The 23,758-nt window shown below is 34.8% G+C and overlaps 1 protein-coding gene across 4 annotated transcripts in view; it reads right to left on the reverse strand.

Moving 5' to 3' along the window:
* GRIK2 (glutamate ionotropic receptor kainate type subunit 2) overlaps positions 1 to 23,758 on the reverse strand; it is a 1,096,112-nt gene that overhangs the window by 225,369 nt on the left and 846,985 nt on the right. For all 4 annotated transcript variants that reach the window (XM_078054938.1, XM_078054939.1, XM_078054940.1 and 1 more), the window contains one exon: positions 15,441 to 15,554. In XM_078054938.1, coding sequence (XP_077911064.1) covers positions 15,441 to 15,554 — 114 coding nt within the window. The remainder of the gene's footprint in view (positions 1 to 15,440; positions 15,555 to 23,758) is intronic.

Below are 23,758 nucleotides of genomic sequence, written 5' to 3' on the forward strand. Positions count from 1 at the left end.
ATATCTAAAATATTACATTTCATCATACAATCAATATAAAATTGAGATCTTTTCCTTCTTTTTTTAATATCAAATCTTTGAAAGCCAGTGTATATTTTGTTTTTTTTTTTTTTGTTTTTTTGTTTTTTTTTTTTTAAAGATTTTATTTATTTATTTGACACAGAGAGACATAGCGAGAGAGGGAACACAAGCAGGGGGAGTAGGAGAGGGAGAAGCAGGCTTCCCGCGGAGCAGGGAGCCCGATGTGGGGCTCGATCCCAGGACTCTGGGATCACGACCTGAGCCGAAGGCAGACGCTTAACGACTGAGCCACCCAGGCGCCCCGAAAGCCAGTGTATATTTTGTACTAACCACACATCTTTATCCAACCTAGCTAAATTTCAAATGTTCAACATCCATGTGTGACTCTTAGCTACTATAATTGGATAGCCTGGATCTAAACTCTAGACAATGTTCAAAAAGATTAATTTAAAAAAGTTCCACACACCAGAGCATATCATTCGTGAAATTTCCAAGCTTCAGGAATAAAGAGATGATCCTAAAATTGTCCATAGGAGAGAAAAATACAAAGGATCCGGAAGGGATCAGAATGACCATGTACATCTGAATGATTGCAACAGGAGGAGAAGACAAATGGAGTAATGTCACCCACAGAATTCAACCTGTAATTCTATCCACAGGAGGCAATGTTTTTCAATATACAAGGGCTAAAATGTGTGTCTCTCATGTGACCTTTCTCAGGATGTTATTACAGCACATACTCTAACAAAATTAAAAAATAATTAAAAAATAAAAATCCTAGGATCCAGGAAGTGGGGTTCCAGTAAAGAAGAAAGGCAAATAGAATTTTCAGGATGATGGTGAAAGGAAGTCCCAGGATGACAGCTGGGTAAGAGGCCTAACGCAGAAGGAGATCGGTTTGCAGCAGAACACATGGCTTCAAAATATGCCTCCAAAGACATAGAAGAAACTCCTAGGTAATCTGATACCTCTGCCTATACTAACAGAAGTTTTTTAAAGCGTGGTAAGAGCATTTGAAGATGAATTAGTGATATTTTCATAGAAAGCTGCAAATTGATTTAAAAAAAATTTAAATGTTTTATTTATTTATTTGAAAGTGAGAGAGAGAGAGAGAGCACAAGCAGGGGGAGGCGCAGAGGGAGAGGGAGAAGCAGGCTCCCCGCTGAGCAGGGAGCCCGATGTGGGGCTCCATCCCAGCTGAAGGCAGACGCTTAACCAACTGAGCCACCCAGGGGCCCCTAAAATAATTTTTTTTACCTAGGCCCACCCTGGCCAAAATAAATCTATAAAAATCAATCACAAAGATAAAGGAAGAAACAGTTTCTTAAGCATTAAATAGTGGAAAATAAAACTGGCTAACCAGAAAAGGAGAATTATACCAATGAAAAAAAATATCAAAAGTGTTTTCAAGAAAAAAATCTTGAAAAACTTAAGAATTTTATATTCTAGCCATTTTGCCATGTAACTTATGAAAGGAATGAAAATTAGCAAACATGTACTCTTCATTAAAAAAAAGGAAAAAGTACTTTCTGACACCAATCAAATAATAGCCCTAAAAATGGCAAAGGTGATACTTAAAAAGACCATAAACACTGCATTTAGTAAAACTAAGTTAAATCTAAGTTTCTCTCAATACAGGTAAAGAACTGTGTAGAATTTAAAAAGAATTTTCATAAAACATATTATTTCAATGCATTATCTAATGACTATTACCTGAATTTCAAAGCCTGGTGCAGTTGGAGGGATGAAGGTTCTGCCTGACTCCATAGCACTCTGCTAACCATAAAGCTATGCTACTTTCATTTAACAAAAAAGAAGAAAGGAGGAGGAGGAGAAGGAGAAGAATCTTCAAAGCACTTTTCAGAGAAAAATTAGCCCTTATATGAATTTATCATTAAATAATTAAAAATAAAATAAATAAATGGAACATTTAAATAATAAAAAGCTAGAAAATTGACAACTAAGAAACACAAGAAAAGCAGGAGGAAAATAAGGAAATAGAAAAAAAGTAAGTGAAGCAGTAAATAGGAAAGAAAGGAAATGACTAAATTATAGACATCTTTTAGTAAAAGCAACAATAATAAAATAAGCTCTCTTAATTAACCAACTCTAAGGAAAAAAAAAATTTAAAAACACAGAATTTCGGGGCGCCCGGGTGGCTCAGTCGTTAAGCATCTGCCTTCGACTCAGGTCATGATCCCAGGGTCCTGGGATCGAGCCCCGCATCAGGCTCCCTGCTCAGCAGGAAGCCTGCTTCTCCCTCTCCCACTCCCCCTGCTTGTGTTCCCCTCTCTCACTGTGTCTCTGTCAAATAAATAAATAAAATCTTAAAAAAAAAACAACACAGAATTTCACATGAGAAAGGGACTCAGTAGAGATTATAAAACTGGTATGATGACATTATGTGAAAATATGTTGATAAATGTGAATACCTTGATATATATCAATCTACAATATATCATTGATTAAAAAAAAGTAATAAAATGAATAGGTCAATAGCTATAAAAGAAATTCTAACACTTCAGAAATCTTTCCAGAAAATATCTAAATAGTGTGGAATTTTTATTTTTAACCTAATATGAAACAAATGATCTCATGATATGCAGGCTGCTTTAGAGCATAGCAAATGCTGAGAAATCAGTTCCAGTCTTCCTAAGTGAAGTTAGCATAACACTGACATAACAAGCTAACAAGATGGTTAGATGCCCTAACTATGGAGCAGTCACTACCAAATAGTACCTGAAAGCAATATAGCAAATAAAACAGAGCTATCCACTGAAATATGTTTCAGTCACAACCAATAATATAGTTTATCTCTGGAATACAACTATGATTACCATTCAGAAATTGATTAATACATTCATCAGAATAATAAGTACAACTAGAAAAATTAATGATAACCTGTATAGACAACCAACGTATTCAGTAATTCCTGAAAAATAATTAATTTGAAAACGAGGTATGTAAAGTCTTCTTGAGAATAAATCTATTATCATGTAATAATAAGAAAAAAGACCATTAAAATAAGGAAAACAGTCTCAGAGAATGAAGTTCTCACCAAATGCAAATAAAAATAAAACAGACAAAAGCAATTAAAAATTAGTAAAGGGAGATGAAATTTAGCTATCTATAAGATGTATGATTAAATTTCTAAACTACTAAAGATAATTATAGATCTCTTAAATATAGAAATATTTCCACAAAGTGACTCAAGGTAAGGGAAATGTAAAATAAACTATTTTCCTATAATTTTGGCATAAAAACATAAAATCACATCATTTGAACTCATAAGTAGGGTCCACAAACATGCTATTTTAGAAAATGATCAGCAATCTGTCCCCATAAACTCTATTTGATGGATGTTCTACTGAAATTATGGCATATGTCTCCTTTTAACTTTAGTTTATGTATCACTATGGTTTTGTTGCTTTTAGGTTGATTTTTTTTCCCTGAATCCTCCTGAAACTTTTATTGGAAAGTTAAGAGGAAGTATATCTTTTACAGTGGTGATGAAGATCGCTTCCATTATAAATATCTAGTGAGTACTTCGATTACAAATTTGTAGACAATTATAATAATTTACACTATAAAACCAACACTGGAATTTAGAAAAGGAACTCCAATACTGACAGAGGAAATTAAAGATGAAAAATAGAGGACGAGCCTAAACAGAAAACCAGGTTCTTAATGAAGGGGAACGCTATGCTTTGTTCCTTCAGCTTCTGTTTTGCTTTATTTAGATCTGACCCAAGAACATTGTAAGCAGCTCTTCTAAAGTAAGAGTCCAGCCCCTGTGTCTGCCCCACAGCTGGTACAGGGGTGCCAGGCCGTCTGCCAGGCGAGAAGCCAAGCCAGAGTCAAACACCTCCAAGTAGAATAAAGAAGCGATATTCTCACGTTCTAACTTCAAACGGTTTGCACGTTTTTCCTCTGAAAATAGTTGGTTGATATTATATTCACCCTAAATGGCTTCAAAATATATATATTTTTTTTTATTATTTAAGAAAACTTCATGGAAACATTTATTATGATGGTGAAAAATAATAGAGATTTTTGGAGGCTTATTTTTAATTAGCTAACTTTTGGTTAGTGAGGATGAAGGAAACGGAATCTTATAATTGGAAGATGATTAAAAAATAAAAGAATTCTCTATTTATCAATGTTATGGAATGAAATATATTTACATGCTTATTTAGATGGTCATGTTTTATAAAGTATTTTTTTAAAAAATCGAAGTGAAAATTGTTATATTATACATAAATGATTCATTTATAAGGTATTCATTTGCTTCAATTTAAAATTTAAACCTGATGACATTTAACAAGCATCTAGTATCATTAACATTTGTAAAGATCAATGACTATTTGGTTTTATAACTTCTTATACTATCCAAGGTCTGCAGACAATTTCAAGCTTGTAATTTTACTTCCTTACCACCACTGTCCAAACTACATTTTAATCATTCTAAAATAGTCTTGTAATTTTTTTCTTAGCTAAATTAAGGAAGTTTCATAAAATGTATGTAGTAAACTTTGATCTTAAAAATGGAAAGGGATCATAGATTTAAGAGAATTAGTTTAAGTACCAGTATTTCATTACTTTTTAATGATTTATACTATTCTAAATGTTGGGAACATATGTAGAAACTTAACTGGATAGGCTAACAATATTTTCCAATTCACAGTCCCAAGAAATGATCAACAAAAATAAGCAAAAGATCAGCACAAATAACAGCACAGTTGATTGTTATTACCCCATTGACAGGACAGTGTTCTTTCTTTCTTCCCTTAGCCTCTGCCATTCCAACTGTGGTGCTTTTACTGCTGTAGAGTTAAGAAAGGACTTGCCATTGTCTGAGTCCTGGTCTTTCAAATTCCTTCTATTCACTGTGGCTCTTCAAGTCTGAGTTCTGCTATCCCTAATTAACATTCATGTCAGAAGCCTTGGGTGCACTACAGGTTATCACAATGGGAAGTGAGAACACCAGGAGAAAAAAAAAAGTGAAAAAACCTAGCAGCTACCATCAGTACAACTTAACAGAAAAGGCAATACTAAGGATGACTGGTTTGTTAGGATCAAAAACGACCGTCGAGAGAATCTCCACATGTGCTTATCTATTGTTCTCTTGACTGGAAAACAAACCCCATTTCAATATCTCAAGACGTTATTAAAAAGGCACTTTCACATGAACTTCCTGGATAGAAAATGAATAACTCTTAGAATCTGGAACTTATGGTTTAAAGCACCGACAAAACCATGCAGTGGGCCTGTAGAGCAAAGTTTTACCTTAATAACTTTTTTTTCTTTTTTTTTTATTATGTTATGTTAATCACCATACATTACATCATTAGTTTTTGATGTAGTGTTCCATGATTCATTGTGTGCGTATAACACCCAGTGCTCCATGCAGAGCGTGCCCTCTTTAATACCCATCACCCGGCTAACTCATCTCCCCACCCCCCTCCCCTCTAGAACCCTCAGTTTGTTTCTCAGAGTCCATAGTCTGTCATGGTTCATCTCCCCCTCCGATTTGCGCCCCCTTCATTTTTCCCTTCCTGCTATCTTCTTCTTCTTCTTTTTTTTTAACATATAATGTATTATTTGTTTCAGAGGTACAGGTCTGTGATTCAACAGTCTTACACAATTCACAGTGCTCACCATAGCACATACCCTCCCCAATGTCTACACCCAGCCACCCCATCCCTCCCACCCCCCACCACTCCAGCAACCCTCAGTTTGTTTCCTGAGATTAAGAATTCCTCATATCAGTGAGATCATATGATACATGTCTTTCTCTGATTGACTTATTTCACCCAGCATAATACCCTCCAGTTCCACCTTAATAACTTTTTTTTTTATTCATTTGAGACACAGAGATACAGAGAGAGAGAGAGAGAGTGCATGAACAGGGGGAGAGGCAGAGGGAGAGGGAGAAGCAGGCTCTCCGCCGAGCAAGGAGCCGGACGTGGGGCTCGATCCCAGCACCCTGAGATCATGACCTGAGCCGAAGGCAGACGCTTAACCATCTGAGCCACCCAGGTGCCCCTTTTTAATACACCATGTTTATTATTTACCTTTTACTTTTTTTTCAGAATTTAAGTGCATTTCTTTGATTTTGTTTTGCAAGATTATTAAGCAGAGACATTTTTTTGAATTCCTGGTTCACACACACACAGATCCTTTAGTACCCTACTGCCGGCATAATCACCACATTCTCAGTTGCAGCCAACTGTGTTTACCTACTTTCAGAAGTGTAACTACAAAGAATTTACATAATGTACAAAAAAAAAATCTAAGTCTTTATTGGCCATAATTATTGTTCCAAGAAAAGTTTTTGTTTTTACTCTATATCTACAGAAAATCTGCTGGGATTTGGGAAGGTGAAAGGACATCTTTCTCCCTGAAATGTAACATATAATTATTTGAAATTGTAGCGAATCTTATAGAAATAATAACTGGGTAATATGTTGAAGTTAACTTTTAAGGAAAGGGTTAGAGTTTTGTTCATTGTGCTGTTCACCAATATTTCAGGAAAGATACTGATGTCAGAGCAATAAGTGTTTAAGGGAGGATTTGGGTTAGTGATTATCACTCATATTTTAGTAAATCCTGATCTGCCATTTAATTCTGTCACTTGACTGAATTATCAGTTTAGATTGGAGATTTTGGCTGTTACTGTCTTTCTATTGGTATTTGTATTTTGGCCTTTAAATATTTCATTAGCTTAATTCCCAAGTGAAAGAAGAAAGAGGGAAAGGAAAAATAAAAAAAGAAAACCTCAAGCTCAAATCACTCAGATATGCCATTTCACTGCTCTTCCAGTAAAAGGTTTGATGGGAAAGGAGACTGTACCTATTAGCTAATCTCTAAACTGCATCTCATTTCTGAATCTAATTTATTAGCTCCTTACATGAATAATCAAGGTTTGACTACACAAAATTTATTGCCAACATTTCCATTCATAGATGACTAAATAGAGCTCACTATCTTCCTTCCCAACACCCTTATGCTCCGTGACAAGGCTAATGCCCATCCCTTAGCTTTAACCAGAAGTCCTCATCCACATTCCTCAATTGTTTTGCCCCTCATGTAATCCACCCCCAATAAATCTCATACTTGAGTTTTCAATGTTGTCATCTCATCCTCTTCCCCACAGGTACTATGTCTCTCAGATCAGACTCTATAAATCTCCCATTCCATAGTACCCATGAACACACCATATCTCACTAGTTCAAATTGTTCCTTGACTCACTTCTTTTGTTAAATTATCTTAGAATAATCCATCTTTTTTATTATTATTATTATTGATATCTAAATTGTGAATATGGGGTTTAAAGAGACTGAGGTATCTGAGAAACAAATCCTTGGTTTGAGTGAATAGAAAAGTACTGGACACATAAATAGAGTTTGGAAATAGAGGAGGAAGAGGTATGGTAAGGCCTGAATTGAAGAAGGAGGTTTGATGCATGTTGAGTTTGATATTGGACATCCACTCAGATCAAAGCGGCAGCTAAAATTGAGACTGTATAATTTTACATGGTTCTATCATGACAGTATCTTTGACAATGGGAAAACTAGAGCAAAAATACTGCATTTCCATGTAGCTTGCTGTAGTTAAGCTGAACCAGAGATTCAGATTTCTTTATTCATTCTTCCATACCAAACTTAATACACTGTTCATAATAAAATAAGCTTCAACAAAATTACAGTATTGACAATACTGTTGGCAATGAAAAAGAATAGAATAAAATAAAAATACTTAAGGATCTTTATTATGGTGGCATCTGTAAAGTAGATTTAATAAGAAGGATGAGGGCGCCTGGGTGGCTCAGTTGGTTAAGCGACTGCCTTCGGCTCAGGTCATGATCCTGGAGTCCCTGGATCGAGTCCCGCATCGGGCTCCCTGCTCGGCAGGGAGTCTGCTTCTCCCTCTGACCCTCCCCCCTCTCATGTGCTCTCTCTCATTCTCTCTCAAATAAATAAATAAAATCTTTAAAAAAAAAAAAATAAGAAGGATGAAAGAAGCATGTGTGTGTGTGTATCAGATATTATGTGGTTAAAAAAAGGAGATGCTGATCACTTATAAAACCTTTAAAGACCAAGTTCCTAGGTTTTCAACATTATGCCTTGGGGTGCCTGGCTGGCTCAGGTGGTAGAGCATGCAACTCTTGATCTCAGGGCTGTGAGTTCGAACCCCACATTGGTTGTTTACTTTAAAATAAAGTCTTAAAAAAAATTATGCCTAATTTCACATTAAAACACAGCTTTCTTTCTCTACGTTACCACCACCAGTAGTCTTATAAGTTTATCTAGCTGATCTGGAGGTCTAAGAGAATATTAATAGTGATTTGAAATAAAATACATTGAGCTGTTAAAGCAAGAATGAATGAGAGAGAGAAATGTAATGCCAGCAGGATCCCTGAAACAGAAGAAAAAATACAGTGAGAAAAGGTTTGGTTGCCTTTGAACAAGCCAGTTGCAGGAGTCGGGTCAGAGGAGTCTGAGTTTGAATGAAGCACTCTCATCTCAGACGTTAACATTTAAGTAGTACTTGAGTGTGGATATTTACTATATCTTTCTTAAATTATTTTGATCTTATTATCTCCACAATACATATTTAAAACTGCTTAGAAATGGTGGAGGGGTTGCTAAGAATGAAAATCTTTTTATCTGTGAAGCTGCAGTGTCTGGGTTTCCAAGCCCGGATGCTAGCAACTTAAAGAAGAACTACGTGCTTGACAGTCCTTCTGTAACAATGGAAAGAGAAGAATCGAAGGGAAAATGTATTGCAGCGGCAGATTTGAAGCCCTAGAAATCTGCTTTTGTTGATATTATAGAAGAACCTGCAGAACCATTTAGGAGATGATTCGGTCACTTCATCTTTTGTACCGTGAAACCTTCCCATTGTCCTTGGAAGCTTGCTCCCAGATAAGCCTCCTGTGTCTGTGGGCTGCAACAATAAAGCTTTACAAGCCTAAGCAAGTAAACTGGATACTGAACTATATAACCCTCCAGGAAGTGCTGGGAACATTAAAAAAAAAAAAAAAAGAAAAGACTAAGTTGCAGATGCAAGCACATTTTTTTAAATTCATTGAGCAACCGGGAAGAAAGAACTTCCATAAGAATAAGTGAGTTTTCTAAAAAAATAACCAAATTCATAGTCATTTGTACACTGAAGTGCTACTAGCCACAAAGGGAAAGAACATGTAGAGTGGCATTTAAGTGTTAGTAATCTTTTGATGGACAAAAATCAATTATTATACAGGAGCAGCACAGTGGGAAGCACTCAACATATTTAGATAGGCCTGAAAAAATCTGCTGCAAACCAAGAACTCAGAGGGAAAACAGGCATTCCCTATCTGAACTTAAATACTCAGTCACCTGATACTGCCCCAGCTAGTGGATCCATAACAGTAAGGACAACAAAATAAGATTATAAACTGATGATAAGAGCACATACTATTCTTTAAAAGCACTCTATGTAAAAATAAATAAATAAACAATCTCAAAAAGTAAGTAAGAGCACTCTGTCTTGTTCACAATGAGTATTTTTGTTATTATTTTTGGTGATTAGGAATTTATATTTTAATGTTGCTATGAAATAAATAAAATCCTCATAAATAAAAAGATTAAATTTTTAGATCCATTAATAACAACAAACACAAAAAGCAAGGGAATTTTTTTTTTTTTCTCGGAAAAGTAACAGTCTACATTGAGTGTTTTTTTTTTAATTGTATTTTACTATGTTATGTTAGTCACCATACATTACATCATTAGTTTTTGATGTAGTGTTCCATGATTCATTGTTTGCATATAACATCCAGTGCTCCATGCAATATGTGCCCTCTTTAATACCCATCACCAGGCTAACCCATTCCCCCACCCCATCCCCTCTAGAACCCTCTGTTTGTTTCTCAGAGTCCATAGTCTCTCATGGTTCATTTCCCCTTCTGATTTCCCCCCTTCATTTTTCCCTTCCTACTATCTTTTTTTTTTTTTTTAACATATAATGTATTATTTGTTTCAGAGGTACAGGTCTGTGATTCAACAGTCTTACACAATTCACAGCTCTCACCATAGCACATATCCTCCCCAATGTCTATCACCCAGCTACGCCATCCATCCCACCCCCCATCATTCCAGCAACCCTCAGTTTGTTTCCTGAGATTAAGAATTCCTCATATCAGTGAGATCATATGATACTTGTCTTTCTCTGACTTATTTCACTTAGCGTAATGCCCTCTAGTTCTATCCACATTGTTGCAAATGGCAAGATTTTGTATTTTTTTGATGGCTGCATAATATTCCATTGCATATATATACCATTGTGTGTGTGTGTGTGTATATATATATATATATATATCTTCTTTATCCATTCATCTGTTGATGGACATCCTGGCTCTTTCCTTAGTTAAGCAAGGGAATTTTAATAGCAACTGAACTTGAAATTTGAAGATCAGAGAGATAATATGAAGTATATTAAGGAGAGGACATGAGGGGTGCCTGGGTAGCTCAGTCATTAAGCATCTGCCTTAGGCTCAGGTCATGATCTCAGGGTCCTGGGATCAAGCCCCATGTCAGGCTCCCTGCTCAGCGGGGAGTCTGCTTCTCTTTCTGCCTCTGCCCCTCTCCCCCCACGCCCCCCCACCCCAGCTCATGCTCTCTCTCTCAAATAAATAAATAAATTAAATCTCAAAAAAAAAAAAAAAGGAGAAGACATGAGTAGACTGAAGCTTTAGGTCCAGAACTGCAGGTAAAGTTATATAAATTTCCAAATTATATGATATCATAAATCTTCATTCAAGATTTTAAAAAATAATGAACATTTTTTTAAATGTTTCAGGCTTTCTAAAATGAATTATTCCATGATATAACCATATACTGCACCCATACAAGGTATTGGGCATAGGTTTTGTTGTTGAGGGGGAGTAAAAGATATTTATAAATAAGTTGCTTAATCTCAATTCTAAAGAGAAAAAATAAGGTGTCCAGATTGTCCAGAAAAATGTGAAATTATGGTTTAAAGAGGCTGAAAGAAAACTGAGTGCTACATTAAAAGAGGAGAGAAATAAGAGGGGCAAAATATCCAACCAAGCATAGTCTAATCTTGGCCTCTACAGAGGGGAATGTCTAGATGTTTGAGGATACACCCATAATAGTAATACAGTGCTCTAGCATATGTGGAATTTCTGGATAAGAAGTGTTGCTTTAGGGGAACAATTCTCAATCAGGATGTTATTTTGGTCATAAACTATAGTTGCTAGACTTCATTTCATAGTATTCGTTGTTCAAGTTGGCTAAACACATGGGTTGAAATCACACTACTCTATGTTTTAGCTGTGTGCCCATGAGTAGGCTATTTAGGCAATCAGGACATTAGCTATATCAATTGTCATAATATTAATAATGGTGTCTACCTCAAAAGGTTATTGTGACAATTAACCAAATAAATACATGAGTAGTGCTTTGAACAGGGTCTAGCACGTAGCAGGCATTCAATAAATGTCTGCTATTTTTTTTTTTTTTTGTAATGGACTATGTGATCTTATTCTATAAAGCTGAGAAGCTGACCAAGGCACCAGCCCCAGCCATCCTAGTCTTCTTTCCATTTTGCAAATTTTTGAAGATCTTTTTGCTTTAGGGTCCTTGAGTATCCTATTCTCTCTGCCAAGAACACTCTTCTTCTCTTTCTTTACCTTGCTAATTCCTTCTCAAACTTCAGGTATCTGCTATCTACTCCTCTACAGGGAGGCCTACCCGATTAGTTGTTTCACTCCTGACTCCCAGTATAACTCAGGATTATCCTGTAAATGGCATTAACCCATTTATCTTTTCCTTATATCCTAATCAAAAGGTTTGGTGTGCATGTGTGTGTGTGTAAATGTGTGTGTAATCCTCCCTATGAATCCTTACCATTTTCTAAGCTCCCTGAGGACAGACACCATGTCTATTTTGTTCATCAAACAAAGGCTTTTAGCATGTCATCTTTCAATATGTATTTGTTAAATAAAAGAATGAATAAAAATAAATTCAAGAGAAATGGAACTGATTATGATTAGCACACTGATAATGCCAAATCCTAGAATACTTTACTGTTTTTTCTTAAGACACACAATAAATATATTGAAAAAGAAGCATAAGTGAACTTCTCTTTGGTATCTCCACAACTTCTCTTTGTGGAGATATCATTATTCACAACACAGCCAGAATCCCCTCTGAGATTTTTCCAAGAGAAAAAAGAACAAAATAACCAAACATAAATCAAATGATCATAACCTCCTTATAAAATATAAATTAAACATCAGTAAATTACATCAAGTATAATGCTTACTAAGTAAAGTAACTAATCTCTTAAAATCTCTTCTTTTCTCGATCGTGGATATTTTGTAATCAGAGTAGCCAGAATAAGAATTTTTTCACTAAGTGACATAAAAACAAAGTGACTTTCCTTTTAATAAATATGAGAATCACTTAAAGACCAACAGAGGGACATACTCTTAAAATAGAAATAACTTCAGGGCTCCTAGGTGGCTCACTCGTTAAGCGTCTGCCTTCGGCTCAGGTCATGATCCCAGGGTCCTGGGATTGAGCCGCACATCGGGCTCCCTGCTCCGCGGGAAGCCTGCTTCTCCCTCTCCCACTCCCCCTGCTTGTGTTCCCTCTCTCGCTGTGTCTCTCTCTGTCAAATAAATAAATAAAATCTTTAAAAAACAAAAAATAAAATAAAATAAAATAAAATAAAATAAAATAGAAATAACTTCTCTTTCAAAATGTAAGCTTAGTGTATTGCTCCACAGTTGATCTTACATCTTAGTTACACAGAGTAATGATCTGAGCAGTTGTTCTCAATCATTGTTATAGATCAGAATTACCTGTGGAATTTTTTTAAAAAATGAAGATTTCCAAAGTCCAAAGCTCAGAAATACTGTTTCAAAAGGTATGAAATGTGTTTTGGGTACAAATACGTTTTTAAAACCTTTATGCCTGGCTTTAATATGAAACTAAGGTTAAATACCACTTGTTTATCAATAGACACAAAATTGTTCATGGTTGAGAAAAATACCTGAATACTTCTTATAAAACAATCCTAAGTAATTAAGATTGAGAAATTATATGGATAGTCTTAATCACCTGCTTTGTTTGGACAAGAAGTTTGCATTAACCTTCATAGATGAAAAATATTTAAGTATAATCATTCAAAAGTTGCTTACTTCTTCTAATTTTCCATTTAATTAAATACTGTTTATTTAATCTAATTTGACAAATATTTGAGTGCTTGCTATGCATAGGGCACTTTTCTCTAACATTAAAATATCAAAAGAGTATAAAATTTGATCATTGGCCTTATATAGATTCATGTCAAATGGACACACAGATATATACATATTTTTAAGATAAAAAAAACAGTGCCTAGTAAGTGCCATAATAGAGTATTATGATACATAATCATACATCCCCCAACCCCACACACCCCCCAATGACATACACACAACTTAATGGAGAGATCAGACAGTTTCATGGAGTGGTTGTCATTTGAGATGAGTCTGGAAGGATGAATAGGATTGTCACAGGGAAATGTAAAGAACGGAGCAAAGTTTTGGAGCCATAAGATAAGTGATGTATCTGGGAGTTTGGCTGGATCAAGGAGAACACCAAAAGAAGTGCCAACTGCTGAAGACTACAGATATCTCTTAATACAGCACTTATTATGAGCATTGTAGAGACACATATGATGTAAAAATAGGAGACATAGTCAGAGCCTATGCCTCAAAGAAATGTTCAGTGATGTTTGGAGAAATATTGCACACATGAAATAAGCAAAGAATAGTGTAATATTAATTCTAAATAATATAAAGTACTGACAAGTACAAAAATATCTCAGAAATGGAGAGAAACATATTACAGACAAAAGGAACAGGGCTAACACAATCACGGGAGTAGGTTAACTGAAAGGGAACAATAGGAAATGATGAAGGAAAGGTGGGAGAAGACAAAAATATAGTAGGTCTTGAACATCAGGGTCAAAATTTGGGGCACTTTTTAATGGTCAATAGTGATTCACTATAGACTTATAAGGAGAGTAACAGGAAAATGACAGATTATTATAATGAAGAGTGGGGTGCATTGTAGAGGGAGAAGGCTGTCAGCAGTAAGGATGGTTACATGGTTACTGCAATAGTCCTAGCAGGAGGAAATGTGATCCAGGACATACAGGCAGAAAAGAGATGTATTAGCATCTTGTGGAAGCATTTCAACTGAAGAACAAGGCCAGTAAATTGGTGGGTATGAGAGTATCTTTGAAAACAGAGGGAGATATAAAGAGAACTTAGGAAGTTTGGATATGATGGATAGGGAGCAAGTATTCACTGAGGTTCTCAGCAAGGGAGTGATTAAAAAAACTCATGAACTTCCATCACTGTCATTTCATGATTACCAGCTTTGCTTCATTATCAAGAGTCTTTAACCCAAGTTATTTTATTTTGACATGCCTAGAGATCTGACATCCCTCATTGTTAATAAAAGGACAAGATTATGAATTCCTCCTGGCTTGATTTGCCACCATAAATCAAATTTAGAAATTATACAAATGCTAAAAGTGTGTGGTGGTTTGTTCTGAACATTAATCTCACATTCTTATTGACTACCTGGGAAGACACAAGAACTAGCATTGATAAGCTTATTCTGTAGGTAGAAAGTACTGACTTAATAATAGAAGAGCTCCTTGATTATTCTAAAATTAAAATTCCCATTTCAAATGGCATTGTAGGAATAGGTAAATATTACTGTGTGATCTATTTAAGACATATAATTATAAAAGGTGTAAAAATACCCAGTGCATCGGTATTAAGTCTGTTGCTGGTGAAAATTTTTCTGGCTTAAAAAAGTACTTGTCATATTTAATTTTATTAGAGAGATAAATAAACCAAAAGTGATTTTCCACGATGAAAACAATTGAAAGCAAGGTTGAAATATAATGATAATAGAAAAAAATCCTGAAAAATAAATGACATGCCCTCTAACATATATTTGCAGGAGATGAAAGCAGAAGTAAAGTTCACATGCAGTCCCTCACATAACTTATTTATACATCTGCAAGTCAATACATTTTTCAAATCTTAACATTGAAAATTCTTCAATGGTACCTAATTTTGCAGAAATGTAATGATTTCTAGTAATACATAAAACTGTATTATTATCAACATAAACAGCCCAAACATTAATATAAGTTACATCATTGAAGACTAACATAATAAAATTGTGGCTAAATTAACCTTGACTCCTCTGTTTTACAGTAATTGCTAAATAACTGCAAAATACATTACATTATGTTCTTCCCTGTTCAAATTATAATGTCCTTTTTAATCCACTTCCATGTTTATCTACATTTATCTGAAAAAAATGGAAAAGCAAATACTTACCAAAATGGTGGTAACGATCAAAGAACGATTAGATAAGGAATCTGTGATGTTGGTTGGCTTTCCCTTTTGACTTTCTGTCATATTCAGGCCACTGGCTGGATCCCAAGTTCCAATCTATAAAATAGCATATGGACTTTGTAAATTGTCCATCAGGCACCTGGGAGAAAGTACTGCAAGAGAAAGTTAAGACGGCTAACACTTATTATTCACCTCTGCTGCATTATCTGCTGTCGTTAAAGTAAAGGCTGCTTGTTTTAAGCATGATTCACTGCTCTGTGAAGTGTGTCCAGTGAAGTGTGACATTAAAGAACAAAATGATCCACAGGACCTCTACAGTCAGTATGGGAGCTTAATTTTCCATTCAAACTTTCATTCACCAAGATAAACCACATTTGATGATACCTTGATAGCTGGCTAGAAACTCATTAATAGTGCATATCTTTTACTGTAATGGATCTATCTCATCCTCTCATTACAAAGATAACATGCCATGTTATATAGACAAAGCTAAAAGACAGAGCAAACCCTGGAGATCCAGGATAAATTAATAGGTGAAGGCAAACTTAAGAGCGGCATTGATTGGTTTTTTGCATGACCTCCGATAGGGCAAAATCATACCCAGAATTACCTTTGGAGCTTTTACAAATACACCTTTGAGCATTCAAAATACTCCAAGGAAACATTACAGCACAATCTCATCTGAGCAACCTATTCTAATACTTCTACCTGTTTGCTATTTAATATGTACTTTAATTTAACTAAAACTCTCTGATAATTAGGCCATACATTCTCAGTGTTCAGATGTTTTATACCCCCCTGAATACAGCCTATAGGATGATACCAGCACACCTCTGGGAGACATATATAAGCATAGAATGCCACTGAATGCATACGTTGAGTGGTTTATGTACACCAGCACCATCACCCTGCCATATAATGATGGTCAGCACTGAAGAAGAACAGAGGCAAAAGAAGATTCAAGTCAGTAGTTCTTTTCTCCACCCTCTCAAACCTAGGAGTCATGGATAATAAACTTTGTTTTCCATATCCCTCTAGCCAATTACCCAATATGCTTATTCAAAGGAAAGGAAAACTATCAATTATCAGTTTATCTTTAAAATAAAGCTTCATATATAAATTAAATAATTTTAAAGTGACATTGATTTAGCAGGTAATATTTACCCTGGTATACCTAAACAACAAAGTTAACTATGTTAACAAAGGTCTAATCAGCATAACCTTATCCAACTTAAATATTATGATCCTTTTTATTTTTATTTTTTTTATATTTCATCACATTTACTCTTTTGATCCTTTTTTTTCATTTCCATAGTTTTCTTAGTAACCTATTAAGATGTCTATCTCCCTCTAATTGGAGAAACACAAATATAGAAACATTAGTAATTTCTGTACTTCATAAGAATAGATATGCCATTCTAATAGTTGTATGTTAAGTGCAAACCCAAGTATATTTTTTTCAAAAAATGCATTAACTAGGGGCACCTGGGTGGCTCAGTTGGTTAAGCAACTCAGGTCATGATCCTGGAGTCCTGGGATCGAGTCCCACATCGGGCTCCCTGCTCGGCAGGGAGTCTGCTTCTCCCTCTGACTGTCTCCCCTCTCATTCTCGCTCTCTCTCTCAAATAAATAAATGAAATCTAAAAAAAAAAAAGTGCATTAACTATATCAGGGATTCCATATAATGTTTTTTTAGTGATGTCTTAAAAAAACCTCCTGGGGTGCCTGGGTGGCTCAGTCGGTTAAGCATCTGACTTCGGTTCAGGTCATGATCTCAGGGTCCTAGGATCGAACCCTGCCGTCAAGCTCCCTGCTCAGTGAGGAGTCTGCCTCTCCTTCTCCCTCTACCCCTCCTCCCTGCTCATGAGTGCTCTCTCTCTCTCTGTCAAATAAATAAATAAAATATTTTTAAAAAAATAAAAAATAAAATAAATCTCTTACCATAATTTCTTATATTGAGTTAATTTTCCTCCTACCATTAAAAACTATATATTCCTGATGTTTGTGTCAATATAGGAAAAAGTCAGATAATACAGTGAGAAAAAAATACTGATTTCAACATTCTCTCCAAAGTAAATTATTTACTGGTCAATTAAATTTATTTACTTTAGACTATGAGGACCATGATGTCATAAAGACGGAGTCTAATTGTAATTTAGGGTCAATAATGAAAGGCCTTCGGGGGCCAGAGAGGTAACATCCATGTGTGAAGAAAAAGGGCATAAGCCAGTAGTAAGAATTTCCAGGCAAAGGTATGCAGTTTCTAAATTTTACAAAATCTCAAGGCAGAATAGCAAGTAATAGCCACAATCCAGACCCTCCTCTTCTCACAGCTGTGTACCTTGGGGCTGCATGCTCCCAGAGCAGGTAATCTTTTCAAGTTCTTAATAAGGCATCACTAGAGCTAATAGAGGCCTCATTAGGAACCTGGATGGGGAAGGACAGAAAGGATATTGTAAAACCCAGAATGCCTGCTGACCTGCTTAAAGTGTTTCAAATTCAAAATCATTAAAAAAACACTCTGTTGGCTAAACAAGACACATCTGCAGATCGGATTTTGCACTGGACTGCCACTTTTCTGCCCCTGGTCTATAATTAATACCTATTACACGTTTGTCCCTTTAGATTTTCTTTTTTTTTTTCACCATTAGCTAAATAGCTAGATTTTTTCAAACGTATAATTCTACCAGCTAAAGCATTGGCAAAAATCATTTGCCCACTGTCGTCTGCCTAATGACATCCTCAAGCTTGATCAAATAGTTTTTTAACTTTCTACCCAAATCACTAATATAAAATATTGCCAATTTCACTTACCATCATCCTCCAAGATTACTTTTATAAAAAATAATTTAGCTAGATGTCCACTCATCTAAATATATTTATCTAGTTTCATTCTCTGTCACTTGCTTTTCTAGTACTATTTGGATGGAGGGGTTCTGGTTCATAGTATATGAATCGATAATTTCCTATAATCATAGATATTAAACATCCCCTTTTATAAGTCTAGGTTTCTGAACAGAATATTATAAGTTTCAGAAATTTCAGTGACATGAAATTTTAAATAAAAAAAATTTGTATGATCCCTAGATTTTAAGTCTACAGGAAATGTATAATTCAAAACTTTTTAGTGATTGAGGGAATTGTCACCAGTGGGTCTTTTGATTTGTTTTGTTTTAATCACAAGAACCATAAGCTAAGTCAAGATGATCTTTTTTCTTTTAACCTATTTTCAGAACCATAATTTTCTCATTAAATGATTTAATCAAATTTTACAGTACTTTTTTCAGCTCTAAAATGGAATAAAGATATCTAAGCACTCTTGACTTCACAGAGATGTTTTAAGTAGAGTGATAACTCTCAACAAAGTGGTATAAAGGGAATGTATCTCAATATAAAAAAAGGTCATATATGACAAGCTTACATCTAATGTTATACTAAATGCTGAAAAGCTAAAAGTCTTTCCTCTAAGATGAGGAACAAAACAAGGATGCCCATTCTTGTCACTTTTATTTAACACTGTATTGGAAGTCCTCATCATGGAATTAGGTAGGAAAAAAAAAAAAAAAATCTGAATTGGAAAGGAAGAAGTAAAACTCTCACTATTTGCAAATGACATGATATTATATATAGAAAATTCTAAAGACTCCACCAAAAAACTGTTAAACCAATAAACAAATTTAGTTTCAGGATACAAAATCAATAAATAAAAATGTATTATGTTTTTGTACACTAATAACAAACCACCAGAAAGAGAAAATTTTAAAAATCCCACTTACAATTGCATCAAAAAGAATAAAATAACCAGGATTAAATTTAACCACGGAGGTGAAAGATCTGTACATTGAAAATTATAAGACATAGCACAAAAACAGACACATAGATCAATGAAATAGAATAGAGAGCCCAGAAATAAACCCATGTTTATATGGTCAATTAATCTATGACAAAGAAGGCAAGAATACACAGTGAGGAAAAGACAGTCTCTTTAATAAATGGTGCTGGGAAAACTGGACAGCTACATGCCAAAGAATGAAACTAGACCACTTTCTAACACTATGCACAAAAATAAACTCAGAATGGATTAAAGACCTAAATGTGAGACCTGAAACCATAAAAATCCTAGAAGAGAACACAGGCAGCAATTTCTCTGACATCAGCTGTAACAATATATTTCTAGATACCTCTCCTAAAGTAAGGGACACAAAAGAAAAAAATAAACTATTGGAACTACATCATAATAAAAAATTTTTGCATGAAGAAAATCATCAGCAAAATAAAAAATAAACCTACTGGATGGGAGAATATATTTGCAAGTGATATACCCAATAAGGGGTTAATATCTAAAATGAATAAAGAAACTTATACAACTCAACATCAAAAAACCCCCAAACAATCCAATTTAAAAAAGAAGACATGAACAGACATTTCTCCAAAGAAGACATACAGATGACCAACAGACACATGAAGACATGCTCAACAGCACTCATCATCAGGGAAATGAAAATCATAGCTACAATGAGATATCACCTTACACCTGTCAGAATGGCTAAAATCAAAAAAATAAGAAATAATAGGTGTTGGCAAGGATGTGGAGGAAAAGGAACTCTTGTGAACTGTTGGTAGGAATGTAAATTGGTACAGCCACGTGGAAAACAGTATGGAGGCTCCTCAAAAAATTAAAAATAGAAATACCATATGATGCAATAATTCCACTACTTGGTATTTACCTAAAGAAAATGAAAACGCTAATTCAAAAAGATATATGCACCCCTATGTTTATTACAGCATTATTTACAATAGCCAAAATATGGAAACAACCTAAGTATCCAAGAATAGATGAATGGATAAGGAAGTGTGATAGGTGATAGATGATAGATAGATAGATAGATAGATTGATACACACATAATATTACACAGCCATAAAAAAAGATATCTTGCCATTTGCAACAACATGGATGGACCTAGAGGGTATTATGCTAAGTGAAATAAGTTAGACTGAAAAAGACAAATACCATATGATTTCACTCACATGTGGAATCTTAAAAACAAAATAAATGAATAAAAAAGCAAAAAGCAGAATCAGACCTATAAAGACAGAGAACAAACTGGTGGTTGCCAGAGGGAGATGGGGTAGAGTGGTAGCAAAATGGGTGAAGGGGACTGGAAGATACAGGCGTCCAGTTATAGAATGAGTAAGTCGTAGATATAAAAGGCACAGCATAGAGAATATAATCAATGATATTGAAATAGTGTTGTATGATGACAGATGGTAGCTACACTTATGGTGAGCATAGCATAATGTATACAGAAGTCGAATCACTATGCTGTACACCTGAAACTATTGTAACATTGTACATCAAGTATACTCAACCCGCCCCCCCAAAAAAACCTACAAGGCATTAATGAAAGAAATTGAAGAAAACACAAATAAATGAAAGGATATTCCATGATCATGGATTAGAAGAATCAATATTGTTAAAATGTCCCTACTACACAAAGCTATTAACAGATTCAATGCAATGCCTATCACAATTCCAATGACATTTTGCAAAGAAATAGAACACATAACCCTATAATTTATATAGAACCACACACACACACACACACACACAAAAGCCAAAGCAATCTTGAGAAAAAGGAACAAAGCTGGAGGCATCACGCTCCCTGAATTCAAACTATACTACAAAGCTATAGTAATTAAAACAGTATGGTATTGGCATAAAAACATACACATGGCTCAATGGAACAGAATAGAGTCCAGAAATAAGTCCACATATATATGGCCAATTAATTTATGACAAAGGGGCCAAGAATATACAATGGGGAAAGTACAGTCTCTTCAATAAGAACTGGACAGCCACATGCAAAAGAATGAAACGGAACCATTATCTTACTCCATACACACAAATTAACTCAAAATGGATTAAAGGCTTGAATGTAAGACCTGAAACCTTAAAACTCCAAGAAGAAAACACAGGCAGTAAGATCCTTGACATAGGTCTTGGTGATGATTTTTTTTTAATCTGATGCCAAAAACAAAAGCAACAGAAATAAAATTAATAAATGAGAATACATCATACTAAAAAACTTATGCACAGCCAAGGAAACCATCAATAAAATTAAAAGGCAACCTACTGACTGAGAGAAAATATTTTGAAATCATACATCTGATAAGGAGTTAATATCCAAAATATATAAAGAACTCATACAACTCAACAGCAAAAAGAAGTCCTACAAACAATCCAAATAAAAATGGGCAGAAAATCTGAATTAGTCCTTTTTTCTAAAGAAGATATAGAAATGCCAACAAGTACGAGAGTATTCTCAACATCATTAATCACCAGCAATATGCAAGTCACAACCACAGTGAGATATCTTACACCTGTTAGAATGGCTGTTATTAAAAAGATGAGAAATTGGGGCACCTGGGTGGCTCATACGTTAAGCGTCTGCCTTCGGCTCAGGTCATGATCCCAGGGTCCTGAGATCGAGCCCCACATCGGGCTCCCTGCTCGGTGGGAAGCCTGCTTCTCCCTCTCCCACTCCCCCTGCTTGTGTTCCCTCTCTCGCTGTGTCTCTCTCTGTCAAATAAATAAATAAAATCTTAAAAAAAAAAAAAAAAAAAAAAAAGAGAAATTACAAGTATTGGCAAGGATGTGGAGAAAAGGGAAGCCTTGTGCACTGCTGGTGGGAATGTAAATTGGTGCAACAACTATGGAAAATAGTATGGAAGTTCCTCAAAAAACTAAAAAGAGAACTACCATAGCATCCAGCAATTCCACTTCTGGTTTTTACCCAAAAACAGAACAACAAATATACCCTGAGAAGATATATATGTCCACATGTTCACTGCAGCATTATTTATAATACCCAAGATAAGAAAATAATCTAAGTGTCCATCAATGTATGAATAAAGTAATTGTGGCATATATATGTCTTGAGCAAAGAGCCTAAGTGATACTTTTCTAAAGAAGATCTGTGTGGCAATCACAAGAAACCACTCTGTATATTATGTTTAAAGCAGTCTTAGCACAATGTGGAGTCTCCATCATAAGTGTTCAAAAAAATATTCCCAATAATTAGTTGCCTCTAGTCATATGACACATTAAGTATACTTCAATTTGAAGGGTATTTACCATTTCTTTTAGAAGAGAGGACATCCCTGATAGTACTATTTGAAGGTATTGAGAAATGGAAATCACAAGGAAGGTATTGATATTAAATGCTAACTCATATTTGGGAGATGAGGATTCTCTCCAATTGATCAAATGTACACTGGCGGAATGTATATTTTTCTGTTAACTAGTATACCCATTCTTTCCAGATAATTTACAAAGTCAGGTTTCAAGCCTATATGGTGTGATATATAATAGTAAAAACAGAACTTTTTCAACATTGTAGTTGTTTTGCTAAGTGTTGCAGGCAAATTAGAAACTTTTTTCTCTTCACTTACCTCCCCCTTCCAATGTTGAATTTTTAAATGAAAAGTAGAGATAGTTATTTGTATTACTGTCCAATAAAAGTACTGTCTAATAATAATTAATAGTTGTTTATTGCCTTTGGATCACATATTAACAGATCACTTTAGAAGGAATTTACACCTGATGCCCCAGAGATAAACATGAACCATTTCATAGCAATGCCTACCTGCTGCCTGATAGGAAGAATTCAGAGTAAAATACAATTACCTGGGAACTGAGCTACCTTCATATGTTAAGTAATTTGGCCTGTGAGGACCATGCAGAGAACCCCTCAGTTAATTACTTTCCTAAAACCAGCTATCCACCAATTTCCACAGGATCTGGAATTTCACCATTTGAGAACTACAGTGTTAATATGAGGACAATAAATCAATAAGTATACAATCATCTAACAGAAAAGGATGAATAATCCAAACATAAATTTTTCACCTTTATGATTTTTATTTTTGTCTAGGGCAAAGTCAACCCTAAATATTAAGAAAGAGTTAGAGACAGGTGGTAGTTTTGATTTTTTAAATAAAATTTGAATCATTAACTGTTCTCAAATATAAAAATGTGGTAACATTCAATTAATTAAGGGCCATTTTTCCAAGATTAAAAATGTAGTTCAGATAATACTTTAAAATCAAAGCAATGCTTTAAAAATTATGTTTAGTATACATGTTTAATTCAAATTCAGTAGTTGAAAGAAAAAAAGTCTATATTTGGTATTCTCTGATGGGCCAAAATAAGAAATTGCATGCTCTCAAATTTACTGATTTCCAAACATAAATATCATATGTAAAGAGTTTTCTTAAATATTTCATCATTATGAAGGTT

Source organism: Halichoerus grypus, chromosome 9 (assembly GCF_964656455.1).
Source record: "Halichoerus grypus chromosome 9, mHalGry1.hap1.1, whole genome shotgun sequence".
NCBI lineage: Eukaryota > Metazoa > Chordata > Mammalia > Carnivora > Phocidae > Halichoerus > Halichoerus grypus.